This window comes from Furipterus horrens, unplaced genomic scaffold (assembly GCF_987537825.1).
Source record: "Furipterus horrens unplaced genomic scaffold, mFurHor1.1.pri manual_scaffold_5, whole genome shotgun sequence".
NCBI lineage: Eukaryota > Metazoa > Chordata > Mammalia > Chiroptera > Furipteridae > Furipterus > Furipterus horrens.
The window spans coordinates 197010526-197028186 of record NW_028327175.1 but is presented as its reverse complement, the minus strand read 5'-3'; the positions used below and the strand labels follow the sequence as shown (position 1 = coordinate 197028186).

Here is a 17661-nt window from a genome sequence, read left to right as displayed (position 1 = left end):
GAGACTGTTTAAATATCCTGTTAATACTCTAGCTTTTGCCCACTCGCTTTAACACCATCGATGATTCTTCCCTGAATCTCTTGTAAGATTGCTGATGGTGATTTTCTAACCCAGTTATTATTTTTTCATTTGTTAGTTGGACTTTAACTGTAAGGAAGAACTTTCTCTTCCTATTTATTTGTTTGTATATTTATCTCTACCTGTGTAGACATGGGCTTTTTTACAGTTTTATGTATATGCTTGAGTTGATTCAGATTTGGGAACCTTCACGCTCATTTCTGTGCCCTTTTTCTTTTTAATCTAAAAAATTTTAAGTGTGTATGTATTGCAAATTGGGTATTCATTTTTATTTTATTTTTTATTTTTGAGTATATTTTATTGATTATGCTGTTACAGTTGTCCCAGCATTCTTTTCCCTTTGCTCCCCTCCGTCCAGTACCCCCTTCCCTCCAGCAATCTCACCCCCCTTAGTTCATGTCCATATGCATGTAAGTTATTTGGCTTCACCTTTTTCTACATTATTCTTAACTTCCCCCTGTCTATTTTGTACCAACTGATTATGCTTCTTAGTCCCTGCAACATTTCCCCATTTCTCCCTGTCCCCCCTCCCAGCTGATAACCCTCCAAATGATCCCCATACCTGATTCTGTTCCTGATCTGGTGGTTAGCTTAGTTTATTTTTGCTTTTATTTTTTAGATTCACTTGTCGATAGTTTTGAGTTTGTTGTCACTTTAATGTTAATAGTTTTGATCTTTTTCTTAAGTAAGTTTTTCTTAAATAAGTTTCTTTAACATTTCAGCTTGGTGCTGATGAACTCCTTTAGCTTCACCTTGTCTGGGAAGCACTTCATCTACCCTTTGATTCCAAATGATAGCTTTGCTGGATAGAGTAATCTAGGTTGGCAATCCTTGCTTTTCATTACTTTGAATACTTCCTGCCAGTCCCTTCTTGCCTGCAAAGTTTCTTTTGAGAAATCAGCCGACAGTCTTAGGGGAACTCCTTTGTAGGTAACTCTGCTTTTCTCTTGCTGCTTTTAAGATTCTCTCTTTATCTTTAACCTTTGACATTTTAATTATGAAATATCTTGGTGTGGTCCTCTTTGAGTCCAGCTTTTTTGGGACTCTCTGTGCTTCCTGGACTTGTATATCTATTTCCTTCCCCAAAGTAGGGACGTTTTCCTTCATTATATTTTCACTTAAGTTTTCAATTTCTTGCTTTTCCTCTTCTTCTGGTACCCCTGTGGTTCGGATGTTGGCATGTTTCAAGTCCCAGAGGTTCCTAAGCATCTCTTCGTTTTTTCAATTCTTGTTTCCTCATTCTGTATGGGGACCGTGATCTGCCCCCTATTTTAGGCCATACTTCTCTGTCTTCTTAACTTGATCGCCTCCTGTGTTTGCCTCTGTGTCTTGGGTAGAGCGCACCTGTTACATTGTAAGGGGCGGAGCATTAGGTGTTCATCAGTACAGGGGGACCTATTTCACCACGTTGTGGCGCTGTGTGTGGGGGAGGTGTTTGAGAGGGAACAATGCTGCCTGCCCAGCACTTGTCCCTTTTCCAGGCACGTCTCCCACTTTCGTATGGGACAGGTGCCTCTCTAGCTGCTGCCCTGGCCGTCGTTCCCAGAGTGGGTGGGTCTGTGGACGTTCTAGGACCATGGGGACCTTAAACAAGTGGACTCTGCTGAGAGTCCAGCAGTTTCTTCCTCCGCCCCAACCCCCACTGGTTTGCACAGTCAGAAGCAATGAGGCTTGATTTTCCCTGGTGCTGGGACCGTGAGCTGCGCAGTCTGGCCTGGGGCTGGGATCTCTCCCCAGGTGTCCCTCCCGACTTTTATAATGTGTGACTGCTCTAGCCACTGCCTTACTGCCTTGCTGCCGCTGCCACCACACCATGTCTTCTCCGCCCCTCCTACCTGTCTAGATGAGTGTTACTTCTTTATATCTTTGTTGGACTTCCATGCATTTCAGTTTTCTGGTAGTTCTGGTTGTTTTTAGTTTTGAGGTGGTTGCATTTCTTATTGTTGTGGATGGAGACACAGCATGTCTGTCTAGGCCTCCATCTTGGCTGGAAGTTCGCAAACTGGGTATTTTTTTAAAAGGTTTTATTTATTTTTAGAAAGGGGGAGGGAGTGAGAAAGGGGGAGAGATACGGCCATGTGAGGGAGTAACAGCAATTGGCTGCTTCTCATACATGCCCCAACTGGGACTGAACCCACGTCCAAGGTATGTGCCCTGACTGGGAATCGAACTGGCAGCCCTGTGCTTTGTGGAACAACCTCTGACCAACTGAACCACACTGGTTAGGGCAAATTACTGTATTTTTCGCACTATTAAGATGCACCTGACCATAAGATGCACCTAGTTTTAGAGGAGGAAAACAAGAAAAAAAAATTCTGAACCAAATGATGTACTAAAATATTTAATCAAATATAACAGAATAATATTCCTGTCATGTAAAGTGAACAGTAGTCAGCAGCGGTATTAACCATCATTACTGTCATTAACAAATGAGGAGAGACTTTAAGGTTCAAGTACTCTTCTAGTTTTCTGGGAACCCCAAGAACTCATCATCGCTAGTGTCAGAATTTATGGGGGCCTTTGATAACAGGCATTGAGGGAGTTAAGAGATATCACTGGTTGTAACAGTCACTGAGAGTGTCACTATCCTAGTTACAGGTGCTGGCGGATGACCCCCAGTGCCTGTTATGGCAAGTGATACCCCTTAATCCCCTCAGTGCCTGTGTTACTACTAGAATAATGACCCCACCATCACTCCCTTTATATACTACAAACTTCAGCATTCATGGCTGCTCCCTCAGTTACTGCGGGCCTCCTCACACAGAAGTCTGGTGTGCACTGGGAACTGTATGGAGGTAGGTGAGACAGCTGTAGCATCTAACAGAGCCAGTAGCCAGCCAGCCAAGGACATGTTACCTCAGCTCCACCCCTGTGCCCCTCGTGATTGGCAGAGCTTCAGACAGTGACTGGTGATTGGAGGCGTTCCTACTGACACAGATGTGTCAAAGACAATCGGCAATTGGCACTGTGCCTCATGCCCGTTATTAGCCTCAGCTGATTCGACAGGTCAGCGGTTGTAGCTGGGAGAGTCAGGTGACTCTCTGCACTCTCCCAGGTCCTGGGTGATGGGCAGAGGCAGACAGCAACTGACCAGATGTCCTGAGATTCAGCGGCAAAGTGGGACATTTAAACGTCCCCAGGGGTTTTGCGTGGGCCCACTGCTTCCTCTTCTAACAGCTGTCGCCACCGCTGACAGTTCAGGTAATGCACATCACGGTTTTTGGCACAATATTTGCTCCATAAGATGCACAGACATTTGCTCCCACTTTTGGGAGGAAAAAAGTGTGTCTTATGGAGCAAGAAATATGGTAGGTATTTAAAAATAGACTTCATTTTGCAGAGCTTAGGTTCACAGCAAAATTGAGCAGAGTAGAGTTCTCATATCCCCTGCCCCACATATGCATAACCTCTCCCACTGTGGACATCCCGAAACAGAGTGGTACATCTGTTACCTGCCTTGGGACTCCTTTATCCACCAGGGTCTAGTTCACACGAAGGGCCACTCTTGGTGGTGTACATTGTATGGGTTTTGATGAATGTATAATGACAGGTAACCAGCACTATAATGTCACATAGAATAGTTTCATTGCCCTAAAAATCCTTTGCGCTCTGTCAGTTCATCCTTTCCTCCCTTCAGTCCTGACATCAGCTGATTTTTTATTGTCTCCATAGTTGTGCCTTTTCTAGAATGTCATATAGTTGGAATCATATAGTATATAACCATTTCAGATTGGCTTCTTCGCTTAGTAATATGCATTTAAGGCTCCTCTGTATCTTTTCATGTCTTGATAGCTCATTTCCTTTTAGGACTGAATAATATTTAATTGTCTAATGTACCACAATTTATTTACCCGACATATTGGTTGCTTGCAAGTATTGGCAGTTATAGATAAAGCTGCTGTAATAATCTGTGTGCAGGCTTCTCTGTGGACCTAATTTTTCAGATCCTTTGGTTAAATACCAAGGTTCACAGTTGCTGGCTCTTTCAGTAAGAACATGTTCAGCGTTGTAAGAAACTGCCAAGCTCTCTTCCTGCGCGGCTGTACTCTTGCTTTCCTGCCAGCGGCATCGTCGTCAGCGTCGGTGGTGGTGGTTTTCTGGGTTTCGGTGGTTCTAGGAGGTGTGTAGTGACGCCTCATTAGTGTTTTAATTTGCAGTTCCCTACTGACAGAAGATATTGAGCAGTTTCTCCTGTGCTTTTTTGCCATCTGTATGTCTTCGTTGGGGAGGTGTCTGTTCAGGTCTTTTGCCCATGTTTTAATTGCGTTTCAAGAGTTCCTTGTATATTGAGTTGGCCAAAAACTCCGTTTGGTTTTTTCCGTAAGATGGCTGTGGTAGTGCTTACTTGTCTTTCACTTCATTTGAAACAATTTTGTTAGATCGTATTGTGACAGCTCTCATACCAGTTTGCATTCAGAATCTTATCAGTATTGGTGAATTTTTGTGCAGCCCTTTTAATATTGAAGATGGAAGAAAATACGCAACATTTTCAGCATATTATGCTTTGTTATTTGAAGAAAGGTAAAAATGCAACTGAAATGCAAAAATAGATTTGTGCAGAGGATGGAGAAGGTGCTGTGACTGATCGAAGGTGTCAAAGTGGTTTGCGACGTTTCGTGCTGGAGAGTCCCCTCTGGGTGGTGCTCCACGGTCGGGTAGACCAGTTGAAGTTGATAGTGATCAAATCGGGACATCAGTTGAGAACAGTCAACATTATACCAAGCGTGAGAGAGCTGACACACTCAAATATCCAAGTCAATAAAGTTATTGGTGAAAATGAAAAATGTGTCTCATTTTACGGCAAACACCATACGGACCTTTGGGCCAACCCGATATTTTGGATGACAGTCCTTTATCAGAAATGTCTTTTGCATATATTTTCTCCTATTCTCTGGTTACATTGACAGTCTCTGGACAGTGTCTTTTGCAAGGCAGTTTTTAATTTTAACCAGTCTGGTTTATTATCAATTATTTCTTACATGGATTGTGCTGCTTTTAGTGTTTATTTAAAAAGATATTGCCATTGTAATGGTCATCTGGATTTCCTTTTCATTTTATTTTCTAGAAATTTGGTAGCTTTGCATTTTACACTAGGCCTGTGATTGGTATTTAGTCAATTTTTGTGAAGGGTGTGAGGTCTGTGTTTAGAGTCACTTTTTTTTGGCATGTGGATGTCCAGTTCGCTGTTGTTTTTAAAAAGCCCGTTTTTCCCCATTGTATTGTCTTTATTGTTTTCAGAGATCAGTGGGTCTGTTTCTGGGCTCTGTGTTCTGTTCCATTGACCTATTTGTTCTCTTACAGTATCGCAGTCTTGAGTACTGTAGCTTTATATTAAGTCTTGATATCAGGGTAGCCAGTCCTCTGTTTTTTTCTTCAGTATCGTGTTGGTTATTTTGAGTCTTGATGCTTCTCTATATAAATTTTAGAAACAGTTTGTTGATACCCACAAAATAACTTGTTGGGATTTTGATTGGGATTGCATTGACTCTTGATCAAGTTGGGGAGAACTGAGATTTTTGACAATATTGTCTTCCTATCCATGAATATGGAATATATATTTACTTAGTTTTTGATTTCTTTCATCAGAGTTTTGTAGTTTTCCTCAAATATATCTTGTACATATGTATTTAGAGTTAGTCTTAAGTATTTCAGTTCTGGGGGTGCTAATGTAAATGATATGTTTTTAATGTCAGATTTCATTGCTACTATATAGGAAGGTAATTAACTTTTGTGTATTAGCTCTAGGAATTGTTTTGTTTTTATTTCCTTTTCCTGTCTCACAGCGTTAGCTAGGGTTTCCAGTGTGATGTTGAAAAGAGTAGTGGAGTAGTGAGAAGGGGCATCCTTGTCTTCGAGGGCAAGTTCCTAGTTTCTCCCCATTAAGTATCACGTTGGGTAAGGTTTTTTGTTTTTTGTTTTTGTTTTTTTATGCATACTCTTTATCAAGTTGAGGAAGTTCCACTCCGTTCCTAGTTGCTGAGATTTTTTTTTTAAATCATGATTGAGTGTTGAATTTTGTTCAGTGCCTTTTCTGCATGTGCTCATGTGTTTTTTGTAGCCTACTGATACGATGGATTACAACTAATTGATTTTTGAACACTGAATGAGCCTCGCATACCTGGGATAAACTCCACTTGGTTGTGGTGTGTAATTCTTTTTATACATTGCTGAGTTGGATCTGCTCGTACTTGGTTGAGGATTTTTGCATCTGTGTTCATGAGAGAGATTGGAAGACAGATTTTTATCATGTCAGTTTGTCTTGTTTTAGTTTTCTGAAGTGTGCATCATCTGCAAACTTATGATGAAAGAAACTTGGTTCATATTTTGACATATTTTCTCCTCTTTTGTGAACTGTATCTGTGATTTGTAGAAAGAAGCTTTATTCTTAAGTTTTCCACATGTTTTAACTCCACTTCTCAAACACAAGCCCAGTGTTTAATGATTGAGATTCGTCGCTTTGAGTAGCAGTCTTAACAAATACTGTCCAGTATAGTGCTTCCTGCTCCTTTTCTAGCCTTAGCAGTCGAAGCCTTAATTTCAGTCTAGAACAGCATTTGTCACTTACCTGATAGACATTGTAAACTTTTCATAATGAGAAATTTCAAATCTGTGTATGTGTATATATACGAGGCCTGTCCAGAAAAAGTCCAGCTGTTGTTAATATTGCAGGACCAGTTTGTGTGATATCGATGGAACCTGGTAGCCAAGGAGAGTGGACTGGAAGCGCATGCGTGAACAATGACGACTTCACTGTACTAGTCAGTGGGGGCGGTATCCACTGTTGAGTCAGCATGTACACTATGGCTGTCGCATTCACAATGACTTGAGTTAGTGGAGCACTGTGTCTGCACCATGTTTTGCATGAAGCTTGAACATTCCTCCATGGAAACTATTGGGATGACTCAGAAGGCCACAGCTGTGGGCACCTGGTGATTGGCAGCGTTGTCATGACAAAGCACCTGCTCATGCATCGTGTTTCATGCAGAGTTTTTGGCGAAACAGCAAATTACCCAGGTGACTCAGCCCCTCTAAAACCCAGATTTGGTGCCCTGCAACTTCTGACTTTTCTCAAAAAACTAAAATCACCTTTGAAAGGGAAGAGATTTCAGAGTGTCAGTGAGATCTAGGGAAATACAACGGGGCAGCTGATGGTGATTGGGAGAACTGTGTGAGGTCCTGAGGTATCTGCTTTGAAGGTGACTGAGGTGTCCTTGTCCTGTGTACAGTGTTTCTTCTCGTATCTTCTTCAGTGAATGTGTTTTTCATATTACATGGCTGGGTAGTTTCTGGACAGACATAACACACAGACCCATATCCTCCTTCCTTTGTTGTTACTGCCTGGGAACTAAAGAGCTTGATGGAGTTGAAGTAGAGGAAGTTGGCAAAATACAAATAAAGTTCTAATATGTAAAGATGTAGGATTCCTCTTGAAATGACTAGGTTGTTTTCTGTGAGATTTGGCACTATAAATTAATATTTTGTCTATAGGTCTCCTAATCAATGGATTAGTAATTGTCTAGTGGTTTAAAAGACAGATTTTAGCCCTAGCTGGTGTGGTGCAGTGGATTGAGTGCCCCCCTGTGAACTGAAAGGTCGCTGGTTCGATTCCTGGTCATGGCTTGTACCTGGGTTGCGGGCCATGTCTCCAGTTGGGGGCGCACAAGAGGCAGCCGCACACTGATGTTTCTTCCTCTCTTTCTCCCTCCTTTCCCTGTCTCTAAAAACAAATAAAGTATTTAAAAGACCGTTTTTTTAATTAAAAATGTTAACGTATTACCATGTAAACTTTACATTCTTTATAATTTTATTTCAAGGTCACCATGACAAGTGACCATGGCCTTTGTTATAAATTGTCCACAGATTCCTGGGAAAGGACCTTAGCAAGTGTGTTAGTTCAGGTGACAGGTAACAGTGACCACTGTATAGGAGGAAGGCCAGCACAGTTTTGAGATCTGCCCGTTCTTGATTCTGTGCACGTAATTTCACATGGAGTTGGTGTTCCCGAGGACATTGGAAACGTCCTTGTGCTTGTGCCCTTTACAGGACGCGCACAGGCCAGCGCAGCGGGAGGGCCCGCGCAGGCCTCTGGTTGCTCCCGCACACACTTCCCGCTGGGTTCCTGCCGCGGGAGTCCGGGATCTCTTCCGTTTGCCTGAGGTTGCTCAGAGCTCTGCTCCTCTTTTCAGGTCCCTCCATGTGGCCTCCTAGGTGGGTCTCACTAGCCTCGGGCCGGCTCCCACTCCATGCCCCAGCGGTCCCTGGCAGCGAGCTGCCTGGTTGAACCCCGAGGGCAGGGAATGATGCCGGAAACACGCACTGTTCACACCTCACAGGCTCCAGGGGAAACACAGTGAGTGCTGGTAGAAGTGTGGCTGCTAGGACTTGAAGGGACCTGGAAAAACTTGGTGAGAGAGAGATGGTGGATTGAACCTCACAGGCGGGGTAGGCGTCACCAGAAGTGTGTGTCCTTGGGTTCCTCAGGCGGTGCCTTCACGCGTGTATTGTCGCGGGCTGGTGTGTGCTGGTTGGGGGCGAGTGAGCGTGGGGCGGGCAGCAGGTGCCCATCAGCTTCAGGACGCCTTGTTGTTCGAGAGTTGTTCTCATGCCCGTGACCAGGATGGATTTGGAAAGGGAAGGCGCTCAGGGGCCGTTACAGGGGTCTTGACCTGGCCCGAGACAGGGTTGGTGGCAGTCAGAGTGGGAATCGCTGATCGGACAGAGGCCACGGGGGAGGGTCTGTGGGGAGAAGGCCGACCTTGGCCTCCAGGCGGGTTTGAGTTGGTGCTGCGGCAGGGGGGTCACGTCGTGAGGGGGAGCTGAGAGGCCCAGTGCAGGAGGGAAGCCGCGGAGCCCTGGCAGGAGGTCCAGTGCACGTGGGGGCCACCGCGCCCTCCGTCTTCGGGGTCCTGCTCAGGGCCCGATCCTTTTTCTGCCCCCTGCTGCGAGGAGGGTAGTGATGTGGGAAGGTGCTGAGGGAGAAGAGGAGATGGCTGGGATTTTTGCCTTAAGTAGTATTTTGTATCAAGTTTGTAATTCAGAATTCATTACCTTGTAATATTTTAACAGCCAAAAATTTCAATGTTTGGAATATCCTCTTAAGTTTTAGCTTCATCCATGTTCTCCTAAAATGCTTTTGGAGAATTTTTAAATCTCCACAGATTTATATTAATTCTTATATCAGCAACTGTGTTACTAAATATAGACATATTAATAAAGCTAATTTAGAACCTTGAAGAGTGCTGTTAGTCCTTTCTTTGGATAACATTATTTGAAACTGAAACTGAGCTTCTCTAAGTTTGTTTGTTTAGGAGTTAGTACTTGAGGGTTACTGCACGTCTCCAGTTCTCTTTCACAGGGTTTTAGTGGGTGGTTGGGGCAGTTTGTACTGTGGCTACAGTTTTGAGGAACCGACTTCAGTATAGCTATGCGTTATCTCTGCAGTGTTTAGGGATGCTTCACTACTGTGTTCTAATTAATTCATTACTAAGTATGACAATATCAAAGGTGTTCAGTGACTAGTCCCTCCCTTTCCCCCGCCCATTACTCCATATGCCCATGATACTTGTGCTCTTACCATTATTTGAACTGGAAAAGATAATCAGAAGCAGTTAGGAATTTAGCACTGGAGAGCGGCTGGCACACGGGACATTACTGAGTTTGTCTGCAGGTAGAGCCTGACGCACAGATAGGTTCTTGGGCTGTGGTTTACAGGGTGGGGAACTACAGGTATTGTCTTTGAACCAAGGAGTATATATTTCTTTAAGACTAGCAGCTGTGTCCAGGTCCCCTGAAATAATGTACAGATGATGCAGATTTTATTGTTGCTTTATTGTATCAGTTGAAATACAACTCATTGGAAAATTAGACTTGTAAATTAAATTTATTGTACTTGGCCATAGGAATATATCTTAAAAGATATGTAGTAATACTAACAGAGCTGGTTGCTGTTAAAAACGACTATGTCCTTTTAGGGATGTTTGACATCTGGAAGAAAAAGTGTACTTAGTGTTAATTTCATCTCAGTAACGCCAGATCACCCAGCTGGGCTGTTGTTATCTCGCCGCTTACATCATCCCATTTACTGATTACCGGCGTACAAATGGCGCCCTCAGATAGTCCTCTAGGGTGAATTTTAGCTTTCACTTGCCAAAAAGCAGTATTTCTACAGCCTCCGTTCCCCTTTGAGTGGTTACTGTGTACATCATTATCTAATATAATGCCCTTATCTGAAAACTCTTGACCTGGGTTTTGGTGTTGTGTAGTTACTTGGATTTTTGGGCAGGATAGACTGTTCACCAGAGATATGCGACAGTGACTCTTCATTTTCTATGCCAGACGTTAGTTCCACGAAGGTTAGCTAGGTAATGCAATAATATAAGGTAAGCTGTTCAGTTGAGCCTACAAACATATCAAAGTAACACGTAATCAAAGGATGCGTGAAATTTTGAATGTGAATATTATAAATGAAATACTGAAATTATAGTAACCCTGGATATATTTATTCTGTCATGTGTTCTTGTCATGATAAGTCTCTTGTTGCTCATTTTAATTTCCAATAACATGAGCAAGTAATTTACTTTATTCCTGAGAAACTTAAGGAAGACACTCCTCCTGAGTATGAAGAGAGCCATTAAGTCTCAGTTGCCCATTTTAGTGCTGCTTATATGGTTGTAGTTCCCTAAGCTTCACACACTTGTCGCATCAGTGCGTACAAACTCAAGTTAGAAATCTAAGCAAGGTAAATGTAAATTAGCTGGGTCAGCAAAAAGCAAAACAAAACAAAAACATACATACGTAGTTACTGAGGGAGAAAGACCTCTCTACACACAAACACACACGCGTGCGCGCGCGCACACACACACCCACACAGACACACACACTTTTACCTGGTTTACACCACCTTCCCCCCTTCAGTAATAACAAGCAGTGCAGGTAGGAATGAACTTAGCACTGCCAAGTGAAGCTTAATGTGCTTATTAGTGCACATTTGGTTAAGGTCTCATAGAAAAATGTCTTTCCGTTGTTTAATTTGACCCACCCAACCAGCTAATTTTATTGCCGTATTAAATTAAAATTTTAAATATAGTAGTTCGTTATTAAATAAGTAGGATTAAAATAGAGAATTGATTAAAATAAAACCTTTAAAAATATCTTTGGATAAAGTAGCAGGCTTCAAGTGAAATTCAGTTTTGGTCTCCTTTACAGGACTAGAGCTATTCACAGGCAGACAGAGCCACTTGCCCCGTTTTGCAGGATCTCCTGAGGAAGTCAGACTCTGAGCCCGCATGAAGACTGAATCTTATCTTTGGTCTGACTTATAAACCGTACTTTCATTCTGATCATGTGCAAGGTGGAGGTCGTAGCATGGAAACTAAAATCTTAGTAAGTGACTTTTATTTTAGTTATTAAATAGTAGCTTTTTGTATCGTGACTTTTTCCTTCTTGACAGAGTTCACACTAAAAACGGAGCGAGGACTCGGGCAGCAGGGACTCAGTACGCTTGTAGAGTGAGAGATCGGGCGTTCAGGTTCAGGGAAATCCTCGGGAGAGAGAAGGAAGAGCTTTCTTACTCTGTCTAGGACTTCTTTTACTTCTCTGGTTAAAAATATATGGAGGCAATATTAATTTAGTTGGAAGTGATTTTAGAAACCAGAGAGGCTGGCTTTACTGGCCAATGCCTAAATTCAAGCCATTTTTAAAAAGTCATGATTAAATTTGCCATATAAGTTTCTTCATTTATAAATTAGTTGTCATTAAATAATAAAGTCTTCATTACAGTGTAGTGTTAGTAAGTCCAGTGTAGTGTTCTGGGAACCTTTTAAATAGTGAATATATTTTTAATATGAATTGAATTTTGAGTATGTTTAAATATTGACTATTTTTGAGTATGAATAATCAAAATTATATTGGAGTGATACGCTAGTAGGTGTCTAAGCAAAATTTCATTGATTTCATTGTCCTAAGTATAGGTGATGTACACTTTATTTTATGTGGTTCAAACGGGGCTAGAGGTGATGAGTGTAGAATACCAGCTGATTTTATCTCTGTCTCAGTGTTACTTTGTTAATGGTAAGGATTTCCCCTCAGCATCTTTTTTACCTGTGCTGCTTCAGAGCAGTGGGGAATGGCACTCTGAAGCTGCTTTTCTTCCTTAGTAAGAACGATAGAACTGACTCTGGTCTCCTGAAGTCTTCAGTAAAGAACACATTATGACGCTGTACCTAGATAGCGTACTGTATTCTGTGTGTCGTTCATAATTTGAGAATGGTTATGCATTTAAGATATTTGGTTTGTGTTTCTTTCCCTTGAGTCTTTTAACTGTTGGTTTCTTTTCTAAATTGATGGTGAGGACTGGCTGAAATGAAACATTTCTCTTAGCAGCTTCCCTGTTTTAACCTAATCCTTCCCCCTTAAAGCAGACGTCTTTATCTTCTGCCTGTCTCTTGCATTCTGAGATACAATTCCATTAAATCCTGAGAAAGCTAAGGTTTTTCTTTGGAAATTTACCTCCCATGTCTATGAAAATCAAAAATGAAAGGTATAGTTCACTATGAAATCTTTACATGCATCTTTTGAAAAATTTATATTTTGTAAGTGGAAGCATACTTTTATTTTTGGGGCGTATTTTCAGAGGTGGAATTATGTAGTTTTTTTATTAATAACCATGTCCTCATTATTTATAGCTTCCTGCTTGACATAACTCACTTCAAGGAGCACACGATGTCAGAACGTGGAATTAAGTGGGCTTGTGAATACTGTACGTATGAAAACTGGCCGTCTGCAATCAAGTGTACCATGTGCCGTGCCCAGAGACCCAGCGGGACGATTATTACAGAGGATCCGTTTAAAAGCGGCTCAAGTGACGTTGGTCGAGATTGGGATCCTTCTAGCACTGAAGGAGGAAGTAGTCCTTTGATATGCCCCGACTCTAGTGCAAGACCAAGGGTCAAGCCTTCGTACAGCGTGGAAAATGCAAACAAATGGTCGTGCCACATGTGCACGTATTTGAACTGGCCAAGAGCAATCCGATGCACCCAGTGCTTATCCCAGCGGAGGACCAGGAGTCCCACAGAGTCTCCTCAGTCCTCAGGATCTGGTTCAAGGCCAGTTGCTTTTTCTGTTGATCCTTGCGAGGAATACAATGACAGAAATAAACTGAACACAAGGACCCAGCATTGGACTTGTTCTATTTGCACATATGAAAACTGGGCCAAGGCTAAAAAATGTGTTGTTTGTGATCATCCCAGACCTAATAATATTGAAGCAATAGAGTTGGCAGAGACTGACGAGGCTTCTTCAATAATAAATGAACAAGACAGAGCTCGATGGAGGGGAAGCTGCAGCAGTGGTAACAGCCAAAGAAGGTCTCCTCCCACTACAAAACGAGACTCTGAAATGAAAATGGATTTTCAGAGGATCGAACTGGCTGGCGCTGTTGGCAGCAAGGAGGACCTTGAAGTGGACTTTAAAAAACTAAAGCAAATTAAAAACAGGATGAAAAAGACCGATTGGCTTTTCCTCAATGCTTGCGTGGGTAAGTTTCTGCATTTTATTGAATGGGATGGGGAGAGATACTGAAAGTGACGTTAAAGGTATATTTCCCATGCTGCTATGCTGTATTTGTGATCTTCTCATAGCTTTGGCTGGAATTGCCTCCATTTCATTGTGTATGTGTCTCTGCAGCAGTGGGGGCAAAGACTTTTAAGTTAAAGCAAAGTCTTCATGTCAGTAGTAAAACACATACCTGGAGTTTAAAACTGCTGCTCTGTTCACTGTAACAAGATGTGACCGAGGAACACCAGCTGCTGCTTCAGTGTTTGTCAACTGTGCCAGCGTCTTGTGATGACAGAAGCTTCAGTCAGATGTTAAAAATATCACAAAAATGTATGACTCCAAGAAGTCCGACAACATAATATTGACCTTGAAAATACTGATGTAAATTTGACATGACTGTCATGTAGTAAATACGTGCAGACTTTATGACCCCGATTCCGTAAGGCCAGCTGGTTCCATAGGTCCGGTTGTGGTTGGCGTGTTTTGTGGTTTCAGCCCTTTTCAGAGGAGAGTCTGGACATTGGTCCCTGTCACTGGCTCAGAGCTGTTCAAGGACAGACATGTTGTGAGTTTATTACTCATGACATCATTCACAACAGCGTTATTTGACTTCCGTATTTTCATTTTTTGAGTAGGTTAGCTATTTGAATTTAATGATTTTGATTATTTGGATGGGGTGCTTACTTTGACATTTAGTTTTGTGGAGGACATGTTGAGCGACTACTGAAGGTAAATATCACGTGGAACGATAGCTAAGTTTTAAATATGGCTTAGCTGTGTATGTCTTTTTCTCAGTATTAATTTCTTCTGTTTACCCCCGAATATAGCCCCAAGAATATGGAAGACATAGCTATATGAACCTGCACGTCCTAAGACGAGATTCCGAGGAACCTGAGTTTTTATTTTAGTTTTATCCTGGCAAAAAGAGCATCTCAGCAGAGCATCTCAGCAGATGCGCCCTCTGAACACCACACACAGTGGGTGCACGGGTGGCTCTGAGCCGTCTTCTTTCTTGTCCCATTTCATCCCATTGTTTTCTTTTAAAAATTAAAAAAATAATCCTCACCCAGGGACAGTTTCTCATTGCTTTTAGAGAGATTGGAAAGGAGAGAGGACAGGAGAGGGAGGCATCAATCTGTTGCTTCCTGTACCAGGATCATAGGCACCTGGACCAGGCCCCAAACCCACAACCTAGGCGTGTGCCCACAAACCTTCGGTTACAGGTGCTGCTCCAGCCCACGGAGCCACACCGGCCAGGGCCCACTGTTTTCTTCCCCCTCCCCCAGTTGGGGAGACATTTACGACGTCATCGTCTTTTTCCTTTTTATACGTAGATACACGTATCACAATCCACCGTTTTGGAAGTGAACAACTCGGTGGCGTTTAGTGCATTCACAGTGTTGTACAGCCACCGTCTTTCTGGTTCCGAAATGCTGTCATCACCCCAAAGGGGCGCCCTGCACCCATTAATATAGCAGTTGCTTCATATCCCCTTCCTCCTCCTCCCTGGTAACTGGCAGTCTGCGTTCTTTCTCTGTGCATTTACCTATTCTGGACTCGTGCATGATGGGACCTTTTGTGTCTAGGCCTGATTGTCATAATTAGCTGGATGCCTTTTGGAACACTCTTAAAGTCATTTGTGCAAGCAGTAGTGTACTGGGCGTGTGTTACATGTGCTGGAACATGGTGGAGCTGCAGTGTGTGTAAGTTTATGGATGTAAATGAGCTTCCCTGTAGTGGTTCCTAACCTCTTGCGGGTCATAGAATTCTTTAGGGATCAGGTGCATTGCTTCTTCAAGTTAGCGGACCTCAGAATAAGAACTCCTACTTTAAAGCGTTTCCTTCCCCTGAAACACACACGTTAGACCAATCAGTATTGCTTCGTCTTTATGACTGAGTCTTCTTGGTGCTACCTTTTCTTTCTTCCCACACGTTCTATTGAACAGCCATACCTTTATACCTCTTCAAGTTCGAACAGCTGTGAATTTATTTTAAAGGTGGAACAGAAACTCCTACCAGCAGGTCCAGTACTGGACTTGGTCTTGCTCTATTTACAAACAGTTTCTCTGTCATCCAGTTCCTGTTTGTACCCACTTGAGAGTTTCTGGGTTCAAGGTTGGCTGTACTTGATTTTTGGTAATGTGGGTTGTCTTTTCTGTCAGCAGATATTTTTTATGGTTCACACACAGTATGGTTCCGCGCTGCTGTACGAAAAAGAGCATGGCCCTGTCTTTGTTAGGTGGTCACGTCTTGTTCTTTGGAATATGCTAAAAATATATTTTTTTCTTGTTTCTGTTTTGTTGGGTTAATGAACAGAAGTCCACATTTCCCAAAAATTAATCTTTACATCTCCTTTTCTGCCTGCCTCATGTTCTCCAGATTTCATTAGATATGTTATATTATGACTTGCTGGTGTTATAAATTTAAAAAAGTCATTTCAGCATTCCCTTTGGCAGCACATATACTAAAAAAAAAATTCCCCAAAGTGTGTACACTAAGTATAAAATTATACTTATAAAACTTACACTAAGTATCAAATGTGAGAAATGTACAATTGGGGGAAAAATATCACCTTAACCTCAGACCAGCTTTGTCGTTGGTAAAGTAGGAATGAGGGAGATGAGCTGTGGAGGAGGCAGCAGTGAGCCAGAGCCTCACAGGATCGAGCAAGGGTCTTACATGACTGTTGGGGGTAGGTTTCACATAAGTCATTATCTTTTGTGGCAAGAGGACCTTGGGGATTGCAATGCTGAAACTTGACCTTGGGGGAGTGGGAGCTGGGATGGTGAAGGCAGAGTGTGAATTTGAATGGATACTTGACTTGGAACGTGTGTACTTTGGTGCCACGTATTCTCTTGGAGGTCATGTCAATGCTAATCATAGACTCCTTTTTGCTGGGTAGATGATAATGTCCCTAGAGAGAAGGGCAGCACTACCTACCTGTTTCAGTTGCATATTGAATCGGTTACCCTTCAAAAAAGAACGCTTAAGCTTGTGACCCAAATGGATTCCTTGAAAAGACTGTGTGCCTGGAACAGTGAATGAAGAAGACCACATATATATATATTATTTATAAAGCAAGACCACAGAGTTTTTTGTTTTTTTTTAAATTTCATTTTCTGTTCGATATGGTTGAAAGGAGTACTGTTACTGGAACTTTTTTTTTTTTTTTTAATTTTTAGAGAGTAAAGGAGTGAAAAAGAGGTAGAGAAACATTGATGTGAGAGAGAGAAATATCAATCAGTCACCCCTAGTATGCACCTCAATTGGGGACTGAACTGGCAAACTAAGCATGTGCTCCAACCAGGAATCGAAGCGGCGATCTTTTCTTTTATGGGAGGATGCCTAATCAACTGCATCCCACCGATCAGGGCACTGGAACTTTTTAATAACATTTGATACTTGTGAATATTAATGTTTTCAGTCCTGTCTTTTTTTCTGAGTCAGGTAAGTACACCTGTATGAAGCTGATGGCTGTGTCTCCAGGGGGTCTGTCACCCACCACTGGTTTTCAGCATTCCACGGTTAGGCCACAGTATTTGATTTCCAGTGTGGTATTTCTGTAGTACTTGGTCTGTTTTCTTTGCTTGTGTGCCTGTTTTCAAGTTGGTGTGCCACAGCTGTTTGCACAATCAATTTTCCATCTCTAGAATTTTTCCTGCCCCATGGAATTGCTTTGCAGTAACTACCACTTCTGAGAATCGCTAGCCCAGTAGCAGGTCTGTGTTCTAATATTTAATATTTGGAGATCATCTTCTGGGAACTTAGAGAAGAAGCTAATGAAACTGTTCACTGTCTGCTAGATTTAAGTTATTATTTTTTATATTTTGAAAAGGACTTCAAATTTTACTTTCCCATTACAGTTTACATTCAGTATTATTTTGTATTAGTTTCAGGTGTACCGACAGTGGTTAGACAATTATATACTTTACTGAATGTTCCTCTCAATATTTGCAGTGCTAGATTTATTCTAGGATGCTAACGGGCCATTTTGTTTGATTATGAACTTGATTTTATATTGAAAACAGA

At 42.1% G+C, this 17661-nt stretch overlaps 1 protein-coding gene across 2 annotated transcripts in view; it reads left to right on the top strand.

The window, feature by feature from the left end:
* ZRANB1 (zinc finger RANBP2-type containing 1) overlaps positions 1 to 17661 on the top strand; it is a 49696-nt gene that overhangs the window by 8264 nt on the left and 23771 nt on the right. The window contains exons 2-3 of one of the 2 annotated variants that reach the window (XM_090278699.1): positions 11284 to 11460; positions 12762 to 13612. In XM_090278699.1, coding sequence (XP_090134825.1) covers positions 11420 to 11460; positions 12762 to 13612 — 892 coding nt within the window. In that variant the 5' untranslated portion in view covers positions 11284 to 11419. The remainder of the gene's footprint in view (positions 1 to 11283; positions 11461 to 12761; positions 13613 to 17661) is intronic. The other variant, XM_090278700.1, reaches the window with a different exon arrangement.